The 23135-nt window shown below is 40.5% G+C and overlaps 2 protein-coding genes across 2 annotated transcripts; one reads left to right on the top strand and one right to left on the bottom strand.

Moving 5' to 3' along the window:
* The first annotated feature begins 9691 nt into the window (after positions 1–9691).
* Positions 9692–12278, top strand: LOC133891881 (photosystem I reaction center subunit IV, chloroplastic-like). The gene is made up of 3 exons (XM_062332583.1): positions 9692–10059; positions 10157–10222; positions 12013–12278. Exons 1-3 carry the CDS (start codon positions 9793–9795, stop codon positions 12115–12117), a joined length of 438 nt encoding a protein of 145 aa, XP_062188567.1. The 5' UTR covers positions 9692–9792; the 3' UTR covers positions 12118–12278.
* A 142-nt stretch (positions 12279–12420) lies between these two features.
* On the bottom strand, positions 12421–21871 carry LOC133891879 (ribosome biogenesis protein BOP1 homolog). The gene is made up of 16 exons (XM_062332582.1): positions 21661–21871; positions 21313–21563; positions 19519–19636; positions 19021–19122; positions 17409–17568; positions 17166–17274; positions 16985–17087; positions 16740–16890; positions 15706–15838; positions 15519–15625; positions 15363–15433; positions 15211–15271; positions 14639–14866; positions 14404–14488; positions 13675–13853; positions 12421–13045 (listed from the first exon to the last, which is right to left on the bottom strand). The coding sequence occupies exons 1-16, from the start codon at positions 21754–21756 to the stop codon at positions 12960–12962; spliced, it is 2040 nt and encodes a 679-aa protein (XP_062188566.1). The 5' UTR covers positions 21757–21871; the 3' UTR covers positions 12421–12959.
* Between the last annotated feature and the right edge of the window lie 1264 nt (positions 21872–23135).

Consider the following 23135-nt stretch of genomic DNA (forward strand, 5'->3'; position numbering starts at 1 on the left):
CTTTTGGCTTTTCTGAAAAGCTGCTTTTGGAAATAGGTTGTTGGCTTCTACAATAAATTTTTGGCTTCTCAGCACATAGCTTCTCAGAGAAGCACATCTCAGCGAGCTTCTCAGCTTTAGTTCATTTTCCTCAGAAACAGGCTTCTGGCTTCTCCAGAAGCCACTTCTCCAGAACCTCGTTTGTTCTGGCTTCTGGCTTCTGGCTTCTGCCAGTAGCAGAAGCAGTTTCAGAAGCAGCAAACAAACACAGCCTAAGCCATCAAGACAAGGCCTCACCATAAATCTCTCTTCTGGTCACTTGCCGTCATCTTCAGTTTGAAGCTTAAGCCAACAAGGCAAGGGTCTCCGTATCCCCGTATAAGAGTCTTGCCGCCACTCCACACCAAGTTGGAGGCTCAACAAGCTTGAGCCATCAAGACCCAAGGTGTCGGCGAGTCACCAAGACTTCAAAATGCCAGCGTACCACTTGGTACAAGCTAGGATCACTCCTTGATCCTCTCTCTAGGTAGTAATACCTAGACACAACTCTCTCTAGGCCTACTAATCATGTGTTTAATTTCCTTGGATGGTCACTTTAAGCACTTTGGTGGTTTGGATGTCTTCTCAAGTGTATGTGAGTTTCTCTGAACTCTAGCATCTTCAAATGACTGAGTGGAGGGGTATTTATAGCATCGACCCTGCGGACTAGTTGTTGCCCCCAATGGCTCAATTTTACTATATATGCTAGATGATTCGGTGTAAACAACATTATACTCGCCGGACCATCCGGCATGTACATTTATAAAAAAAAAACTAGCCATTGGATCTCCACTCAAACCCACTGTGAACACTGGATGTTCCGGTGCGTTCACCTGCCCATCGCTAGACCATCCGGTGTGTTGTGTTGAGCCTGCTCTTGCGTGTTGAACTACTAAGAGACGGACTATCTGGCGTGTAGCATCTACAAATCCTTCCTTAGGAAATACTTTGGCGCGCACCTTCTTCATACGCCAAACCTTTCGGCGTGTACAAGTGCCATGAGCTGAAACACTTCGACGAATACAACACATTTATCGCTAGACCATCCAGCGTATTCATTTTTCTTGAAACTTCTCTAATTCAACCAATCTTTGTTCCGACTTCGGTGTCTTTGTTATGTATTGCATCTATGAGACCTACTAAAGCATATACTTGATAAACATATTAGTCCTATTGACTATGTTATCATTAATCACCAAAATCACATATATATATACCTAAATATGGTCGCTACAAACTTCCCAAGGGCATGTTTGCTACAATCTCCCCTTTTTTAGCGATTGATTAGAACACAACCAAAGCAAGTGGCAAATAAATAATACCAATTGTAAATAGCACAAATAATGAATAGCAACACTTGCACAATACCTTACCACTTTGCTTCGATGCATGTTCTTACCATTATGTCCCCCTTTTGTTGTGGCTCCCCTTTTCTCCGTCGCTGCTATCTCCCTTAATCGACCCATGCAATAGTTCTTCTTTATTAGCCTCTGTATTCCTGGGCATGTTACTTCTTTGCTCCTCTAGGCATGCCACCTTGCATTTTTCTTTAGTCATCAAAATTCTCCCCATTTATCAACAATATTCAAAAAGGCTACGAAACACATATGAACTCGAAGAAAAACATTAGAGAACATGGGAGAGAGCTTTGTGAACCATGATCCAATAAAATTATATGAATTGAAGGGTTTTATTTCAAGGATATGGTACCAATTGAAATTAAATCACATAAATCACAATTCATGAAACTCATATAATATGATCTAAACTCCCTTTATATGTGTACATACATATGATGAAAGAAAAATATATGCATAACTAGATAATATGTAGAGATAGGAAGTTTAATCTATATTATGCATAGAGGTAGCTTAAATGAACAAATAAATTGATAATAATACAAATTGCTAAATAAGCATTACACACCTTCGGGGACTTGTAGATTACTTCATGGGACTACAAAAGATATCACTTAAAATACATGTTAGTCTTAAAATCAAAACTCATAGGATATGTTATCCCTAAATGCATGCATACACGTGTTGAATACTTGTGAGATATATGCACTTGTTATTGATAACAATGGGGAATTTACCCTATAGATTGGACTCATGGCACATAAAGAATACCAAATATAAAAACATGCCATAAAAAGAACCTATGACTAATAAACCATGTAGGTGCCTCATTGGTTAGCAAGGAAAACACAAGCAACCTACCATATGAAAACTTACACTGGGTATTGTAATAAATTGAAATGTGCACATACAATCCTAGACAAGGCAAATATATACATCAATTGAAAGGATTTTGCATCTAGTACCATAACCTTTTTTGCCTTTAGATGGATATTTGGGTATATGATGTTCATGGCTAACGCACTAAATCTTATACACTTGGTTTCTTTGCTTGAATCTTCACTTCATCTTATGAGCCAAGTCTCAAATCCCTGAGTCCATTTGTGGACTTCAAGTCTTATTTGAAACCCAAACCAATTGGGCCCCTTCATGTTGGTCATGACTTCCTTGGGAACTCAAATAAGTTAGTTCTACTCCAGTCCTTTCTCCCAACCATGTGTACAACCACTTTGCCATTGTTCTTCTTTTTGACCATGTAGTGGCCTCTTGATCTTAATCTTATAGTTGGACTTGGTGTAGAGGTTGAAGATCTTGTTGGAGAGATTCATCATCCTCTTCTTCTCATTGGTCTCCTTCTTGACTTGCTTGCATTGGAAAGACTTATAACTTTCTTGAAGGCACTTGAAGCATATCACGGTGGACCCCCTCCGCAAGCTTGTTTACCATGCTTTCACGGTTATCTTGAGGAGGTTGGAAATATTCTTTGCCCTTTAATCTTGTCAAGTATTTCCTTGAGCTTCTCCACTTCTTGCTTGAGCTCATAATTATCTTGTACAATGAGTTCATTAGATAGTTCTACAATAATATTCTTAATACATCTCTCATTACAAAGGAGTGAGCTAGATAAAACAATTAAATCATCACAAGAAATGAAAGCATCTACCATAGGATTAAAATTAAAGAGAGAGATAGATTGCTTCAAAGGAACCTTATGTTGAGATTCAATGCACTTAAATTTTGCCTTAAGATATTCATGCTCCTTGTTTAGCAATTCAAACTTACTCAATAATTGTTTATAATTAGACACAAAGGAGGCATGAATGTCATTAAGGGTATTGAATTTCTTAAGTTCTTTAGATTGTTTCTTTAAGACCCTTTGTTGCTCATTGATCAATTCAAGAAGTTCTTCTTGGGCAAGAGAATCCTCATCGGATTCATCATCACTTACATCACTTTTCATACCTTTGGTCATAAGACACTTTTATGATGACTTGCATGATGATGATTTACGTGATGATAACCTTGAGGAAGAGCATCTCTTAAAGCAGTGGATGATGAAGCTCTCACCACTTGAGCTTGAATTTTTATCTTCACTCACTTATATTTCTATGCATGCAAATTCTTTGCCTCTTCCCCTTGTCTTGCCCTTATTCTTGACCTTCTTCTCCTTCTTGATATGGTTAATTATGTTGATCAAGTCTTTTATGGAGATTCGATAATCAATCTTGGTATTAATCCTCTTTATATTTTTCTCTACTTATGAGATGAGCTTGGCGACCTTGGGATCAATCTCTTCATCACTTGACGTTATTTGCTCATCTTCTTCATCACTCTCTTCATCTTAATCACCGTCATCTTCGTTTGAGATAGCATCTTGCTCTTGTCTCCTCATCTTTGCCTTCATGTGTGAGTATGGTGCTTGCTTGCTTACGAGAGCAAGATTCTTGAAGTTGGATGAGGAAGAAGCTTCCACCCCTATGTTCATAGTCATCTCATGGGTAGTGATCTTGCCGAGTATTTGGCTTGGAGTCATCTTGGTAATTTCGTTGTTATCGTAGATGATTGAGACTATTAATTTGTACTTTAGAAGAAGAGTTTGAAGTATTGTTCTCACCACTTGATCATCTTCAATTGACGTCAAACCTAGCCCATTGATCTTATTGACAAGAATATTCAAATGTGAGTACATGTCATTAGCACTTTTATAGGCAAGTTGTTTGATACTATTGAGCTTAGAGACTAGCACATGATATTTTTCATTGCACACAGCTTTTGTGCCTTCATGTATTTTAATGAGACTAGTCCAAATATCATGTGTATTGGTGAGAGAATAAACACGATTAAAAGTATCGAGGCATAGATATGACAAAATGATACTCTTCGCCATAGCATCGGATTGCCTCTCCTTGTTTGTGATGCGAGGTATCATCCCTTCCTCAATGACTTTCCAAACATCTAAACTTTTGGCTTGAAGAAAACAAGTCATTCGAATTTTCCAATAGGGGAAATTAGTGCTGTCGAAATGTGAAGCGCTATGGGTATCCATCCCAACTCCGGACGTAACAACTCTAGGCGGTTAAACCTATCAAGAGCACGAGGTTCTGATACAAATTGAAGGGACCGGTGACGTCATAAGAGGAGGTGAATTAGGACATTTAAAACTAATCGACTCCAAAAACTTCACAAGATATATCTATATCAATTTCTATCTAAATATGTTCTAGGTTCATCTAGTGTGTCTACTCTACCGTTCAAAGGTTTAAACCTATAGCCAAACCTAGAAAACTATTCTATGAAGGTAAAAATACAAGGATAGATTGCAAGAAGTAAATACGAAAATGTAAATATGGTAGAGAGAGTAAACTCGGTAAAGGGATTTTTTTTTCCTGTGGTATCAATGGCATAAACGCCACCCCTAGTCCATATTGGAGCAGCCACCTAGGCTATAGCTCCCAGATAGCACCTGGTCATAGCCCTTGAGGTACCTAGGCCTTAAGTAAGATGAGCCACCAAGCCACCAATGTAAGGCCTCACCACAAGCCTCCCTTTCGGTCACTTGTTGTTATTCTCACTTCGGAGCTTGAGCCAACAAGGCAAGGGTCTCCACGTCCCCGTACAAGAGTCTTGCCGCTGCTCCACATCAAGTTAGAGGGTCAATAGGCTTGAGCCACCAAGGCCTAATGTGCCAATGAGTCACCAAGACTCTAATGTGTCGCGTACCACTTGGTAGCTAGAATCACTCTTTGATCCTTTCTCTAGACCACAACACCTAGATACAACTCTCTCTAGGACTATTAGCACTAATCACTCTCTAGTGATTTGCTTAATTGTCTTGGATGATAATTTTAAGTACTTTGGTGGCTTAGATGTCTTCTCAAGTGTATATGAGCTTCTCTAGACTCCAGCACATTCAAATGACTGAGTGGATGGGTATTTATAGTCTCAACCTTGCGGACTAGTTATTACCCCAATGGCTCAACTTTGCTGTATATGCCGGATGATCTAGTGTAAATAGCATTGTACTCACTAGACCATCCAGCATGTACATCCTTAAAAAAATTATCTGTTGGATCTCCATTCAAACCCACTATGAACACCAGATGTTCCGGCATGTTCACCAGCTCCATCGCCAAACCATCTGGCGTGCTGTGTTGAGCCTGACCGAGCCACTGAAATCTTTTTGCAATAATTGCTCTGGCGTGTTGAACTACTAAGCGTCGGACCATCCGGCGTGTAGCATCTTCAAATCCTTCCTCAGGAAATACTTCGGCGTGCACCTTCTTCATACGCCAGACCTTGCAGCGTGTACAAGTGCCATGAGCTGAAACGCTCTGGCGTGTACAACACCTTTATCGTCGGACCATCCAGCATAGTCATTTTTCTTGGGACTTCTCCAATTCAACCAATCTTTATCCCAGATTTGGTAACTTCTTCATGTATTGCATCCATATAACCTACTAAAGCATATACTTGATAAACATATTAGTCCTAATAACTTTGTTGTCATTAATCACTAAAATCACATACATGTCCATAATATGGTCACTATAAACTCCCCAAGGGCATGTTTTCTACATCCAATCATCCGGTGTTCACAGTTTCTTTGGCCGAGGAGGCAAAAAGTAGTTTTTGGGATGAGTTCCTGCCACCAAAGTTGAGCACATTGAAGATCAATGCATTAGCACAAGATTAAGGGCTTGATTAGTGCTAGTTTAGGCCTAGTGTGGGTGATTAGCCTAGAGTTGGATCTAAAGAGTTATCCACACTTATTACTCTTGGTGCTTGTCAGCATCTAGACGACTTGGCGGCATTCGTGTGTTACAAGACCCTCCGAGTAGGTTGTGGAGCGGCCACAAGTGTGTGAGAATTTGGAGTGCATTTGGGAGAGGATTAATTGGAGACCCACTGGTACGTCGGGAGCTTTAACAATTATCCATGGAGTTAGCCAACAGGAGAGCTTGCCTCTTGCGAGGGGCTCCAACATGGATTAGGGGTGAGCGGCAACTCACTGATACCATGGAAAAAAGTCATTATGCCGAGTTTACATTCTCTCTGCCTTTTACATTCTGCATTTACTTCTTCCACTTACTATTATTCATTTACCTCTTCTAGAATTGCTATGTGTAGTTTATAGGATTGGTTCCTAGGATGCAAAATTGTATTGCAGTAGAGTAGAAATACTAGATAAACCTAGAGCATATTTAGATAGAAATTGGTTCAGGATTATTTTGTTGAATTTGAGCCTTAGTTAAGTGACCCTAATTCACAGCCCCATCCCCCCTAGGGCATCGCAGATCCATACACTAACTCATGTGATCTCTCTTCACCTTGATGACATGGTCTTTGTTCCGAGTTCTCCATGATGACCGAGCCCAAGGATGGAGCCCCCCCCCCCCCTCTTGATGGCAAAAAGGGGCCATGGGCCCTCCCAATTTTACAAATTGTTTAAGAAAAAATTAATTATCATCACTTTCTTAGAAACAAAAGTGCTAAATTAAGCATATATCTATAGCCTTGGCCCCCTCTACCGAGCCAACTCCAGCATGACAACAAGCACCATTAAGCCAAGGTCGTTCTTCTTTCACTTGCGGTCCCAAGAACTATTTAACATGGCCTTGCTAGTATGCCCAAATCAAGTGTACAGCTAAGCCAGACCCATTCAATGTGCCCATATGAGTCAGGAATGGCCCTATCCCATAGCCCGCCTCATCCCCACACTTACCACCCCCTTAGCACGCTAGGATACCTCTCGCACCTCATTCGTGTTGCCTCCTCCTGCTCTCTCTCTCTCTCTCTCTCTCTCTCTCTCTCTCTCTCTCTCTCTCTCTCTCTCTCTCTCTCTCTCTCGTGCCGCAAGAGATCCAGTGGTGCTTGCTAGAGGGACTTGGCCAGCTGGTGCGCATGTGCCACAACATTCGTCTTCTCTATTAGGTACTAGTTGTGGAAGGAATCGATGTAGTATCCTCCACACTTCTCTTTGTACCCTAATCCTTTTTCTTTTGCTATGTATTGCCTTTTTATTTCCCTAGAGAATTAATTTTGGATTATTTGGTTGTTCGTGTAGAGATCTGTTAGAGTACATTTGTTTTGTGTATATGGTTCAACTAGATCTACTTTGTTGGATCTGTTTCTTTTTTATGCCTATTGTTGCCTGAGGTTGCATTGCTTGCGGTGTTTCATATGAGTTTCCCTATAGAAACTGCTCCATTTTCTGAGCTCTAGAACATAGTCTATGATGTAAACTGACACTGGATGGTGCATCTGATGGTGTCGTAGGAGTGCCAATTTCTTATTGAAGTAACTTGTGTAGTACAAGCACCACTAGTTTGACTAATTCATATGCATTCATTTTTCCCTCTATAAATGGATTTCTATTAGGCGCCATCAGGTGATTGTAATGCGTGTTGCTTTTGTTGTTGTAGTCATTACCTGGCCATTTGTTGCGTTTATGCATCGTTACCTTGCTCGTCCTTCTGTGACCTATGGCCCTATGCTAGAGACAGACCAAGAAAGGCAGGCTAACTTGAGGTTTATCCACTATTCCAATGACACCCAGTGCATCAACCTACTAAGGATAAAAAGTGCTCCTTTTTTCTAGCTTTGTGATCTTTTCCACAGTAGGGGTTTGATGAGGGATAATATCCGTAGGGGCATTGGGGGGCACGTGGCAATATTTCTCCATTTTGTGGGTTAGAACCAAAGGTTCAGATGTATCAACTTGGCCTTTAGAAGGTCAATTGAAACCATTAGTAGGTATTTTGGAGAGATGTTGTATGTTATTGGTGAACTCAGAGATGAGATGATAGTAGCTCCAGCATCTTCTGTTCCACTAGAAATTCAAAACAGTTGCAGACGGAATCCATATTTCAAGGTTAGACTATGTCAATTCAAGTGTACAAATACATTGACATGTGCATTGGACTTGTAGGACTGAATAGCTTCAATTGATGGAACATATGTCTTAGTTAGGGTTCCCAAATCCTGCAAAGCTGCTTTTCTTGGAAGGAAGCACACCACAACACAAAATGTGCTAGCTATTGTAGACTTTGATGTAAGGTTCACATATATTCTAGCTGGATGGGAGGGCTCAGCACATGATGCACTTATCCTGACTAATGCCTTACAGAGAGAGGATGGTCTCAAGGTTTCCCAAGGTAATAGAAAATCAACCAACCATATAATCTTGAATCTATTGTTCAATTCCGATTCCTTGGTTACCAAATGCTTGATAAATTCTACCTGGTAGATGTTGGCTATGCTGTCAGGCATGGATTCTTGCCACCATACAGAGGTACAGGGTACCACTCGAGGGAGTATGATGGAAGGATCCCTTAAAACGCCAAGGAGCTATTCAACGTAAGGCACTCATCCCTTAGGGTCAAGAGAGAGCTTTCACTGCATTAAAGAATAGGTTCAAAATCCTCTACAACAAATATTTACATCCCTACAAGACTTGAGTTATTTTGATTCTTATATGTTGTATCCTACACAACTGGATACTTAGGTATAGTCATAATGAATGTCCCTTCGAAGTCTACTTGCGATACCAATCAATTTGATGAGGCAGTCCCAAATGCTGTCATTATGGACAACAGGATGTGGGCAGCTAAGAGGGACACCTAAACAGAACAAATGTGGCAGAACTGGGGAGGCTTAAGTCACATGTATCCGCATTCCTGTAATGCAAGCTTAACTTGCTGTCATTTCCTTCTTGTAATATTTCCTTCAACTGTAAGGTTCACTTGCCTGAATTTGTTAAACTATTAGTGATGCTATGTGCTGTGATGTTGCAGCGAATATTGCCATCCCAGTTACGCATCTTTAACAGTTCAGCAGTTTGCATTTTGTCATGGAACAACATCAGTACATTATACTACAGTAAGAGTCAGTTTGGTTCCTTGACGAGGTTGCCTCGCTTTGCAAGCACAGGTGACTCTCACATTGCCGGCGTAGGCGAGTTGAGTAGAATTCCCTCTCGCGTGATAGCAAGCCTGTAAAAGATTGGAGTAACTGACAAACTTACTTCTCCACTCGGCACCAAAAATATCTTGACGTACACTAATCTTTATTTCTTAAGTGCATACCACGAGTTTCCACAAATGTGGGACACCAAACATATCTCACACCCCACCAAGATAACCAGAGCCAAAAACACAGACGATCAAACATACGCCCGGGTCTCACTAGGAACCGAATCCATCCCACGGATAAGATGTGCCAGGTGGCGGCACCCCAGTGGGGAGAATCGACCCGGGAGGCAGGCGCACACGCTGGCTGGGGATAATCCGCGCCCGTGCAATTTGAGGCCATTACACCCACCGTATCGTACACCTCAACCATCACTCTCTCCATCCGAAACAACTCAGCAGAGAGTGCAGCGCGTGCCACCCGAGGCCGCCAGAGCTCGCGCGCGCCCATGGCAAGCACCAACATGGCGTCGGCCACCTCGCGGTTCATGCTGGCCGCGGGCGTACCCACCACCGGCAACGGCAGCGGGGGAGTGAGCGGCCGTGTCAGCTTCGTCTCGGCGTCCAACCGGCTGGGCAGGAGGCTCGTGGTCCGGGCCGAGGAGGAGGCCGCTGCCGCAGCTGAGCCGACACCGGCGGCCGAGGGGGAAGGCGCCGTGGCCACCAAGCCCAAGGCCGAGAAGCCGCCGCCGATCGGGCCCAAGAGGGGCACCAAGGTCTGATTGAGCATGTGAACTGTGCGCTAAACCTGTACAAGCATTGTACGCGATTGATTGCTTAACTGGCCTCTGCTTCTTGCGCCATGATCGTCAGGTGAAAATCCTGAGGAGGGAGTCCTACTGGTACAACGGACTTGGAAACGTCGTCACAGTTGATCAGGTAACTCGTTCCCCTGGTTATAGTCATAGTTGCTTTTCTGCTCCAGCAGAAAAATATCTGTTCCTGGGTAATTTATAAAGCACTCTTTCGCGCAATAAATAAATAAGCGCAGAACTGTATATATAGCGCAACAGCCACAAACTAACCCTTACGATATTCAGTGTCTGAAAAATACCCGATTTGCGTGTTTTAGTGGGATTAGCTAGGAAGTGAAAATGCTAAGAAAATCTAAGATTTAGATTGAATAAGTCTATGTTCTACGATTCGCCATGGAATAACTTTAGTTTTCTTCTATAGCATTGAATAGATCGTTTTTGTCTCAGGTATGCCATCCGAGTTAGTTTAGCTCCGTTAACAACATTTATTTTTCTCAATTGACAAGATTACCCCTTAGACTCATAAAGCAAGTCCAAATCTTGCTAGCTACACTATTCCCTAGATTATGTTAGACATCAGATAATGCCTCGTTCTAGCAGTATCACTGTCCCGCAGCCTTGTTGCCTCGAGCCGAAAGTTTGCGCATCCAGCCGCACGCATGGACATCGTTGTCTCGTTCGCGTGTGTTCAACGTTCACCATGGTACGGCTCAGCACGCAGACACCCACCTCGAAGCATCCCTACACTCGCCTCTGCTCGCATGTAAAGATGGCAACGGAGAGAGATTATTCACGTGCTCGCATGTAAGAAATCTGATGGATGCATGTTTGGGTTTTAATACTTGTATATGGGTATAGGTACGGGTTTGATCTTAAATTTGATGGGCAAAAGGTCGCGGGTAAGAAAAAGGCATATTCGTACCTGTGAACCCGTAAACCCGCTCCAATTACGTTATATGTGGATCCAAGTTATCACTAGGTATATAATCTAGAAGCTTAGATATATAAATTCATCCTAATTACCTGCAAGCCTGTGCTTTGGACGGGCATACGGACGCGCCCGCGGGTAGCATTTCTTACTCGTGGCGGGTAACGGGTACGGGTGCGGGTGTGGATATAAGCTCGCGGGTACGGGTTTAGGTAGCCTCTATCCGTGGGTATTTTACCTGTTGTCATCTTTACTCGCATGACCGCTCGGCGCGCACACCTATACCACGTGCACGCTTGTTTGGGCATGTCCCAGATGCACCACCGCGTCAGGCAGCCTAGAAGTGTGCTAGACACATGTGCAGCAACGCCAGTTGCCAAACCATCATATTGCAAGGGAGGAGTACGGGGAAGCTAGAGGAGCAGAGGAGAGGACGCACAAGGAGACTGAGAGGTAGAGAACTGGCATGCGAGGGTGTCCCTGCCCTTTTACATATCTTAGATCATCCCTAACTGATTCTTGTCAAGTCTAGAATCTCTTTAGAAAGGTTTTTTTTTCTTTCAGCATTTTAACGATTTTTCTTCACGGTTTTCGTCACAAAGGGATTCTTAAGGTCATTCCTTTTAGGATAGGATTCTCTTTCTTTTTTTCTTCACGAATCCCTTTGAAATTAAACTGTTGGAGATTAGAGAAAATAAAGGAAATACGAACGGTGGAGGGAATCGAAAAGAAAACGAAATAAAGAGAATATTGTTAGGAATGGTGTTAACAGAGCTAAACCGATGGTGTAAAAATGAGTTATTGAATGGTATAAAAAGAAAGAGAACTTATTTGATGGTGAATCATAGAATGAAGATTTATTCGGTGGTAAATTGTAGATTAATTCGAAAATGCTATACTCGTATTGGTAGTTTCAACGTACCAGTTCAGCTATTTGGTGACTACGAACTAAGGCGATGGAATTAAACTTTGCAATATTCGTGCAGGACCCCAACACCCGTTACCCGGTGGTTGTGCGTTTCAGCAAGGTGAACTACGCCGGCGTGTCCACCAACAACTACGCCTTGGACGAGATCCAGGAGGTGAAATGAGGGCCCGGATTCCGTTTTTGTGGTAGCTTGTGGAATGAGGATGGTGTGGAGCTGCTGCTGTGTTAGCTCCACAAATCTTGTGTGTAATAGTCGAATCTCTGTGATCATTATGTGATTGGTCGCTTCACGATGGACTTAATAATCTCTTTAAAATTACTGTAGTTCTTTGTTGTGATTTTGTACATGCTCATAAATCTCCCCTCTAGGACCATGCATATGCCTTACTCAAAATTCATTCATGCTAGCTATAGGGTCTAGGTAGCATAGAATTGACAATTCGGAGTTGGCGTAGCTACCATGAGATGAACTGGGGAATCAGTAAGGGGCACATCTCAGACTTTGGTAGTGTGGCGACCAATGTTTAGTGTTACATGATCATGGTACAAATTGAGAAATATTACAACGTCGCCAAATTACACATCATACTCGAGCTCCAGTTTTAACCGCGCTAGTTGCAGCTTTCATAGAGTAAGTAACATTAAATAACTTCTGTAACAGCTCAATCCCAAGACTTCAAAATTTTCTAGTCCTGTCAAGCCACTAAATTACTTGAGGCAGTTCTTTTCTATCCCTGTTATGCAGAGTGTTCGGACTCTGAAACACTCCGCTTCTCATCTTAATGCTCTTCAAAAGTAGGCCTGAAAACAAGATCCACCAATTGCTTGAAACAGAACTGATATTGGACTGATGGCTTCAACACACGTGCATTCTATCCAACTATCCAGATGATACAGGCTCCAGTTTGGGACTTCGTATAAGAATACAGCATTCATCACACCATATTGAAGCCTAGACATGTCATATTGCCTGGCAAAACCATGCATCATCCTTTGCAGGCATACTTAGTCGCAATACAGTCTAATCACGGAGTCAGCACCAGCAGTGAACAACCAAGGTTGTTTTGGATGGAACTTGCAGTCCAAAACCCCTGCAAACCCAGATCAGCACAATTGATGGTTAACTATTGCCTTGAGATATCAAGAGAGCAACAAGATGAAGATCTGTGTTAAATCAAAATCTAACAAAATAACTTTTCAAAAAGTTTAGATAATTTAATTTCTTGGTTTGCCCTGCAATGAATAATTATCTTTGCACTCACAACAATGCATCTCCGTGAATCCCAATACCACTTGATCCAATAAAAATGATCTACTTTCTACTTCAGTAACAGATGTAGCTATTTTACAAGTGAAACTAACAAAGCATTATGGATTTCAACAAAGTTCATTGACCAATTCTAAGAAATTCTCAGTGAAGTTAAGAGCCAGCAAAATCATTCTATTGAGCGTTGCAATCCACAATGTTTCTCAAATGCAATTTCTTAGCTCATTACATAAAACACAAGTCATTTCTGGTTTAATACAAATAGTTCTGACAGTATGTTCTACGCCTCTTGAAAAAATGCAGAAAAAGGAAAAAAAACATAACATAATTCTGTAACCTTGTAGCTAGGTTTAAGACAAGTATCTGAACTGCTAGGACGAAAACAAGAAATAATCTATGCACGTGAACAAAAATCTAGACGGGTGAAAATTATTGCACCAGTGACATGCATACCTCTTCCATCTGAACTAGAATGGCCACGAAGAATTTCCAATGGTACAATGAGTGGGTTCTGATTAAGATCAGAATAGACCATTCCATGAAATACATATACTGAACAATCCTCAGAGGATGAGGCAAAAAGAGGGTACTTTCGGTGAAAAGTGACACTGGTGATATCCTTAGAGTGGGTCCTGAAATTTAGCAAGTAAGTCACTGGTATTTCAAAACGAAAAAAGTAGCAATAGAATCAAAGACAAAACTGCGGCAGACAGAACTGTGGACATTTTTAACTTCGTCCTTCGTGATGCAATTGGACAAATAATATATGTTGATGGCAATTGGAAAGGTGAAAGCAGTAACCACAATAACAGCAGGCAGAAAAACATATGGCCCATGTTTCAAAAATATTGCAATACAGTTATAAAAGTATTAAGTTGGCAGAAGAAATGATGAACATCATAAATTAAAGCATGAGCAACCTACGAAAGACATCTTATTCAAAGGAAGTGGAAAGACATAAGGATCAGCTTTATGATGCATCTAAATTTTTTTATTCGTTATTTCCCCGGTGAAACATAGGCTTCCTGCATTCATACCAGTAGAATAGTTCATTTACTATCTAAAAGAATTAAACTGTGCCAATAATAGTAACCTTGGCAATCCATCCATAGAGATCTTTTTGACAAAATTACATTCTTTTCTTTTATTAAAAAGGGGATTGAAATAAGAGAAGAATCATACTTTAGAGTCTTGTATGGCCGCGTAGATAGATCAGTATCAAACCAACATAGTTTACCATCTTTGCTTCCGACAATAACATTATCACCTATATTAAAAAAATGTAAGTAATCACAATACTAATACACTCAATATAGATAGTAACCTACTACCTACCACCAGATAGAAGCAAATCAAAGAAACTCCCTAGAAGAGTTAGCGATTGGCAAAATTACTATATAGCTGATTTGTGACCTACCACCAGGATGGATCGAGATAGATGAAATCTCCCGGAGACCTGACTCCAGCTTCTTGACCAACTGTGCCTTTTGGAGATCATAAACCTGAACAAACTTCTTAGTAGCAACAAAGAACATCTTCTGACTTGGGTGGAATGCTGCTGCAACGGGAAGGCCTGGCAGTTTAGAGAAAGGATGGTGGGAATGCTTCTTTGAGAGCTGATGCAACAATACAGCTCTTGTATCCCGTACAAGGGAATTAAGGTGTACAATTGGATGGGGAAATTAAAATGATTGGCATACAATATTCAATATGTGCCCATGCATGTGAACATAACAAAGAATTGAAAGGGCCTACACTTAAAAAGAAAAAGAAAACAGAACACCCACCCACCCTTAAAAAGGAAATAGCTCACCGTAACGGTGCTTTCACTATAGAATTGAAAACAAATGATTATGACTTTATTGGACTGCTAGATGGAAAAGGTAAGATGGAACTGGAGAACATTCCTTTATTCTTATCCTGGTCATTGTCCAGATGTAACACATGGAAATAAAACAAAGTCAATAAGACATGATTTAAAAAGGATATCACTTGGCACAACTGTGGTGAAGTAATCTCCCTTAAAATGCCAGTCCACATTTGATACAGCCTAAACAACAAATAAATGGTAAGCAAGCAAAACGAGGAGTTATTAAGTTTCAAAAGGAAATAATATTCAAGGAAAAATCTAGGGACTAGACCTTATGATGAATCAGGGTGATTCCATCAAGTTTTTCATTCTTCACCCACCTAACAGCTGGTTTCTTATCATCTGTGACACAATAGTAGTATTTCAGAAGAATGAAAAAGGCAGAAATACACTGGAAACACTGATTCACTGACAACTCAAAACACACCAGCATCATCTTCGGGAGCCGATTCATCAATTCGGAGGAGCTCTTTTGACTTCATTTGCACTTCTTCACTCCCCACCTCAACATTAAGAAGTAGCAGGTCATGGTCCCTGCACCAAATAAAATGAATGACACGAATACATAAAGCATACAAAAAGGATGAGTATAGTTGAGAATAGCATAGGCTTACACAATAGCAGCAAGAATAGGCCTATCAGGTGCAGGATTCCAAGCAATATGACGGACATCACCACCGACATTCCAAACTTTTAAACAACGACCAGTTTCAACCTCCCAAATACGAATTGTACCATCAGAAGAACCTTCAGAAAAGAAGTAACTGTAACTGGGACATTGTCACGTTTTATGAAATAATTTTCTGAATTGGAGAAGCCTGCTCATGGCATTAACTCTGTATATGCTGCAGAACACGGCCCTTGAGAATATGGCAGCATTGGCAGTAACAGTGGTTTTCGGAAAGTAATTTTGATTTACTACTTTTGGATACCATACTAATTAAATTTATCCCAAATATAAGAATGGTACCACACCACAATATCAAAACAGCCATAATTATTTGACTTGATTAAGAATTTGTAGATAGATGGGTCTCTTTATCGTCATGCCATATTAGGTATTTATGTCTACACTTCGCTCAAATGATAGGTTTTCCCCCATTGCATGTTCTCTCATACACGATTTTTTATTTAAAGAAATAAAAATTGCTAAAATATGACAATTTTGCAATTGTGATTAGGGTCGCTCCTTTGTTAACCTTAGTGAAATTTAACCAGATCTGTTCGTTTTAGTATTTGAGTATTTTTTTTATTGGGTGATAAAATCTTTCTTTTGATGTCTTGCTAATTTACTGTTTTGACAGGGCATATCATGGCCACAAGTTTCGCTTAATAGTTAAATTATGAAACATTTCACTTCCCTTCCCATGTAAATTCAATAAGACTATAAGAGATGAGATATTTCCAGTTTTTGTCAAAAAAATATTGAGCTCTGTGAATTTCTGCAGTAATAGTCTGATATCCATTAACAATTATAAGTTCTTTATCATAGATGTGCATAAACAGCATCATGTTTGGAAAAAAAAATGGTGCGAGTACAGCATCAGAGTTCTTTGTGCATTAGTTAATGTCAATCAATTTGAGTATCAGAATGTTCTGAGCATATATATTCAGGTAAATACATAAAATAAATATCAACAGTACATACCAGATGCAATCCACTGCCCTGTTATTTCAACTGAAAGGGATTTCACAGGAGCGCTATGGCCCTTGAACTCAAGGTAACAAGTTTTTGGGTATGGCCTCAAATCCTTTTTACTTGGTAACTTGGGCTTGAGTGACTCAGGATTGATATTTATCTGTGGAATTATCAAATAATCGAAACAAATCATAAACAAACATATTCTTTCAAAACAATAAATGGTATGCAAATAACATAGGGGCTCCACATACACGCTTTTTGCGGGTTCTAGGGCATAGATAAAGATCTAGACACCGATCAAAACCTTCTCTCAAAGCCTTCTCATAAGCAGGTACACTTCGAAGAGACTCAAATCTGGTAAAGTACACAACTCAAAAGTCAAATTACTTTAAGACAATGGATAACGAAAAAGAAGAATGACAGATATAATACCGTCTTGGAATAAACTTCGGACGATCCTCCTCATACATAAGCTGGTATGAATCTATTTCCTCTTGTGTGGGAATATATTCAACTGATGGATTATATGACTCTTCGTGACCTGAATACACCATAAAGAATCAACAGAAAGTTAAACATGCATATTAATGCTGAGTGAAAACCTGTTCCAATACTTTCTGAAAGATTAATATAGAAGAATGAATAATTCTGAAAAAAAAAGGAACAATAAACTACCTGGTAAATTTGGTTTAGGAGCAGGAATGTAGCTCAAGCCTTGTCGCTTATTGTCTGCTGTATCAGTTTCATCTCCCCACAAGTGATAAAAGTTAGGCTCCTCCTTTGGCTTGTCAAACTTTATCCATCCATTACGAATGGCTCTTACAAGTTTAACAACCTGCCACCAGAACACATGAGCTCAAAGTTATACTAAGCAGTGATGCAAATAACTTAGGCATGTTTCTTTGCCCCTGGATAGTGGATTATGGATTGTGGATTGTGGATTCTTCAAACAAACGGCCAAATTCTGGAAGTCTATTCTGCAAATATATGTCTGGATTATGGCACAATCCACAATCCACTCAAGGTGAGCTTCTACAATCCACAATCCACAATCCAGTGGGGGAAACAAACAGAGCCTTAACATGCAATGCAGTTGCAAAGCAGTTTAAGGGAGAAGATCGAAAACAAGCCTCGTGATTTCTGACACTATTATGCCGCTATTCACAACACAAGATTTTTTTCCCTGTTCGAACAAAAAAAGAAGCTACGCGGCAGAACAACACTAGGTTATAGAACTTCACAAATGCACTACTTTTGGTGAATGCATAACTCAGTCAAAACAACCACTGTTACTGCCTAATTACGCAGTATTTTAAAGTTGCAGGGCACTAGGCAGACAGGCGTGTGTGTTATGGACGGGCATGTGTGCTATGTGCTGCGGAACTTGCTGTGAACTGTACTGCGTGGCAACAGTCCGAAAAAATAGTTTAGGTTTAGCTCTAAATAAGTTAGTTGCTATCTTCGATATTAGAAGACAAGATTTGACTAGATTAATTATCAGTTAGAGATAAGATTAGATTAGTTTTGTTAGGGCCAGTCCTATATAAAGGAGTTCAGGGCGTCTATTCCAAAATAAGCAATAAGCAATGAAGCAATCTAGTTGCCTTCTTCAGAGTCGTCTGTCTCATCAATAGTCCATTCTCTCATCCTTAGCAGCAACCACCGCCCATCCATCCTCAATATGGTGTTTATCCTGTCATGACACAAGGATCATTACAGGCTGCCACCTAGCATTCCTGCCACTTAAGCACCAACTAGGCAGCTGAATGTTCTCCAGGTGACAGGGAGGGGTGGGGGCACATGTGACTATTTTAATTTTTTTCACATAATTGCATGTTAATAGTAAGACTTGGACTGCCTAGGCGAGTGACTACCAAGACAACGGATTACCCATAATCAGTGCAGCAGGCACCGCCTTGCCAAGCCACCACCTAGGGCTAGGAGCCTTATTTCTTATCAGCTAGGTGCTAATTTTTGAAACACTGTAATTTACAAGATGCAATGAAGTAGTACATTGAAAATTAAAAAAGATTAAACAGTCAAAGATAGCAAACCATAATCAAACATAGAATTGAATGTTTAATGCACGCAAATTCGTTAGATTATTGCATATAGAACACTTCTCAACAGGATCAATTATATAAATCTAGATATTAGAAATCTGTAAAGGATTCAGTAACAGGACACTCATGATCCATGCAGTCAGGTATGTCATGGAAGAAAACTGAGAACAATTAATGAATATGATATAATATATCAGGAGATAGAGATGAAATGGAGAATATACCTTCTTCTGCTCCCACTTTGAGGGCACAAATCGCCTCTTTGGCTCAGGGGCACTAGAAAGTGGATGACCTTTATCATCATATTCAAACCAATCAACATAATCCTAGAATTAAAGTTTAATCAGCCCGCTGCATTCATGCATTATAAAACATGTGGAGAAACAAAAAAAAACAGTGAATTGTAAAAAAGCAATCCATTTTGCACAAATCCGGATAACATCCATTGACACAATGCATAATTAATTCAAAATAATGTGTACTTGTCATATATCAGAGAAACTTAGTGACACAAAGGCCATACATCCGGCCATATTTCAGCAAAGGATAAGTAAGAAGTATATATTGTACTCAACTAATGATAGTATGAATTTTCATCTAAAAGTTTTAATAAAAGTGCACATGCTTTCACATCCACGAAGATAATATTAGGCCTAGTGGTGACCTTTTACTGAACATTTAAACTTAGCACCTATACAATAGATAAGGATTGTAATACATACTGGATATGGATCAACATTGGTGTGTGGAGTCTTTCCCTTCAACATTCTACTAATTATCTTAGCCTCTTCCTTTGTAATTTGCACCTCCTCATCATTATACTCATCATAGATCTTTCTCCTATACTTGGCGACAAAGGAAAGGAATGATGAGACATTAAATTAAATTAGCAAGAAAAATTATACTAAATGCAAACAACCAAATGGAACAAGGTTGAAGGATAAGGAAATGGTATGAGGCAAACAATCAAATGCATCTGCTAATTGGCACAGGGAGATACAAAATTTGGATATTTGAACCAGATGGTTTTCATTAACTTCGTCAAGCATGTTCAGCAAGAAACCAAGAGGTCTGTAATCTGGAGTCTTAAATCAAAATGATTGTCACTAACTCTGTTTGATGTTTCTGTAGGAAGATTTTGAATGTACAGAAATGTCATACGGCTAGATTGAGTCAAAAAGATTTAAAAGAACTTTTTCATTCCATGTTCTGTTGTGAGATTCAAAGATGTACAGAAATGGCATGCGTCTAGGCCTTCATGATAGCAATTCAAAGCCCAAATTTTGAAATCAGTATAGAATTAACCAGAAAGATGATCAAATATGGCCAACAGATCCGGACAACAGAGGCAAAAAGTATGACATCCTAGGCTCCATAAAAATTTTAAGGCCCAACCCCCACACAGGATGAGCAAACAAACATGTAGCAACTCACTTGGACTTTCATCGTCACTTCACCCAAAATGATTAACCAGGAGCTGCTACGCTTTAACTGTTAAATACTAATCTACACTTAGTCTCTAAGTGGGTCTAACCCCAACAATACAATATTCAGGCCACACGAACCACTACTAACTGGGCTGGGTTGTGAACAAGGATTAACACTGAAAATATCATACAGGCCACCATAGGATAGGACAATTCAAAGAATAGAACCAACGATATATGTCACCATATCAACCAAGCCCAGATGAACTGATGAAATTGGCATAAGCTATTATCCCAACACTGACAATTAGATCACTGAAACTCGCTGTGGCTAGATAACAAAAGAGCACTCTTTAATGTAGGAGTCACATGTATAGTCATGACCACAGTCATGTCTCCAGTTAGCTCATTCAGCCCAATAGAGATGTTATAACTTTGCAGTGTCTCAAATCTGCAGTCTCCGAAACACAATTTTGGCAGCAAATTCTTAACCATGACATGTTAAAAAAAATACAAGGGAGAAATTAGCTCAGCAACACTCCATGACTCCAAAGATGTGTGAACTGGAAAATAGCATCCAATGTGAGTTCGCTAAGTACCAGGGTAACTTGTTTGCAAGGAACCAATAACAGAACTATAGCAAATTAACAATATAATAGTGTTTCCAATGACTAGTATAGTTGTGACATTTTAATGTAACCGGTCTCAAAACTTAATCATACAATAGTGGTTGCAGAATAAAGCTGACTGAGTGAGTGAAACAAAGCACCCCAACATCTATTTTGGGCCAGAGGAAGTTTCCTCTTACTGTAAGCTGTCATATTAATTTGTAAACCGGTGATCCTAGCTTTTCACACAACTATGAGCCTCCACTCTTCAATTATCCAGCAGGAAACATGGCAGTACACCTATCTTCAACTACCAAAAGCACATCATTACATCGAGAAAGAAAAACTAGATAGGTTGGCTAAAGTGCTTCAACTACGGACAACACAACCTCTCAAAAGCAAAAGGGAAAATTGCTGAAATAGCACTCTTCAGAGTTCTTGGCGTCTAGAGGCAGCATAGCAATTAACTCTTAGGCCTTACCAATTCTTGGCGTCATCAGCGTTCCTGAGGTATGCTTCAATGCGGCCCTCCCTATCGCGCTTCTTGATCTTCCTCCCGGAGATATCATACCCGATGTGCTCCTCGTTCTTGTACCACTCTAGCGGCACGTCCCCCACAGTGTTCTTCGGCGCCACCTCATCCTCCGAGGAGTCACTCTCTACCGCCGCCTCCTCCGGCTCGTCGGACTCGGCCTCGGAGCCCTCGCCGCTGTCCTCAAAGGACAGCGAGCCCTGCAGCACGAGGAATACATGCGAAACCCCTCAAAACCTTCTCAAAAATAGAGCTCCGCAAAATGGCGGGAGGGGGGAGCATAAAAAAATCTTCCACCTCGTCGCCCTCGGACCAGACGTCATCGCTCCACAGCGAGTCGTCCGCGGAGAGGTCGTCACGCTCTTGCTCGTGCTCCCCTTCGTTGTGCCCCATTTTCTGGTGCCGGCTGGGAAGCTTCTTCGGCCGCAGTGGCCGCGCGCAGGGGAGAGAGGTGGGAGGCGAAGGTGGAGGCGGGGCGGGGCGGTCGGGCTAGGGTTTTAGGAGGGGAAGGGGACCTCGCGTCACGCGGCCGATTGGATTGGGCTCGTGACTCACTTAAAGCAATTTCTGGATGGGCTGGTCAACAAGGCCCGATACAAATTGTATGTTCATGGTTTCTTACAGGTCCAGTAAACTTTGGTGTCCAGTCGGCAAAACTTTTTGTTAGGACTACCGTCTACGGCTGAACATCGGCTGCCACACCAACTTTCATCCCAAACGAAAGTTTGGCTATTGTTAGGCCAGCTCCAGCAGCCTCGTCAAATCACTGTACCACCATGTTTTTTCTCGTTTTGCTGATCCGAGCAGTCATCATTGCGGTCCGACAGATGTCACATCTGGTGCTACAGGGATGTAGCCGAGTTGCTGTAACAGCAGAGCAACGGCAAATATATAGAGAAGGTATGGAGCGTCTATATTACTGTTTATAGAAGATGATTATGGACCTCATAAGAGATTAAAAGTAATAGAATGTAGAAAATATAATAGTTATTAGAGATAAAAAAATAGAGAATATTGTAATAATATTAGAAGATATTGTAATAGTATTATATGGTAAGACTTTTTTAAATATCTGCTAGAGATGATCTAAGATAAAAAAAAAAGTCTAGTTTACCATCGACTCTCTAGATCTAGAATAGTTTAGACTAAACGATTTACTTAAAAAAGGAGGATTCCAATTTTAAAATTCCATACAAATCATAGTTCAATAGTGGGGTTTTTTCCACACACACTACGGACGTATGCCGTACTTACACAACCGTAAGTATATCTCTATCACACGTCTATAAATAATACTGTTTAAAATATTTATATGTGTACAAATCATGAGCAATAAGATTTGAATCTAAAAGATCTTCTATAATATTACACCGTCACCGACATACGAGCCTGATCTCATATGTCGGCGAGATGCATTACGGCTAAGAATCCCGCTCCTACACTAAGAGGTTGCTCTCAGTCAGCATAGTTTTGATATGGCCAGCTGTCTACTTACATCAACTCGACATGATTTGCCACCGTATTCAAGCTAATTTCTAGCTTGCCGCAGCAAAGAAGAGAAATGGTTCTATGTTTCACTAAAAAAACCATAAAAAGGGTCTCTAAAGTTAATAATCTTGGAAATTGAAATGAATAATTAAACATGAGAGGCATAAAATAGAAAATTGGTAGAAAGTTGTAAAGTAGAATGACATGCATTTAGTAACAGGAACGATTTAGTAGTTGACAAAGAGTTACATATATTCGTCTAACAAACACTACTGTAAAAAGGT

Source organism: Phragmites australis, chromosome 15, assembly GCF_958298935.1.
Source record: "Phragmites australis chromosome 15, lpPhrAust1.1, whole genome shotgun sequence".
NCBI classification, from domain to species: domain Eukaryota; kingdom Viridiplantae; phylum Streptophyta; class Magnoliopsida; order Poales; family Poaceae; genus Phragmites; species Phragmites australis.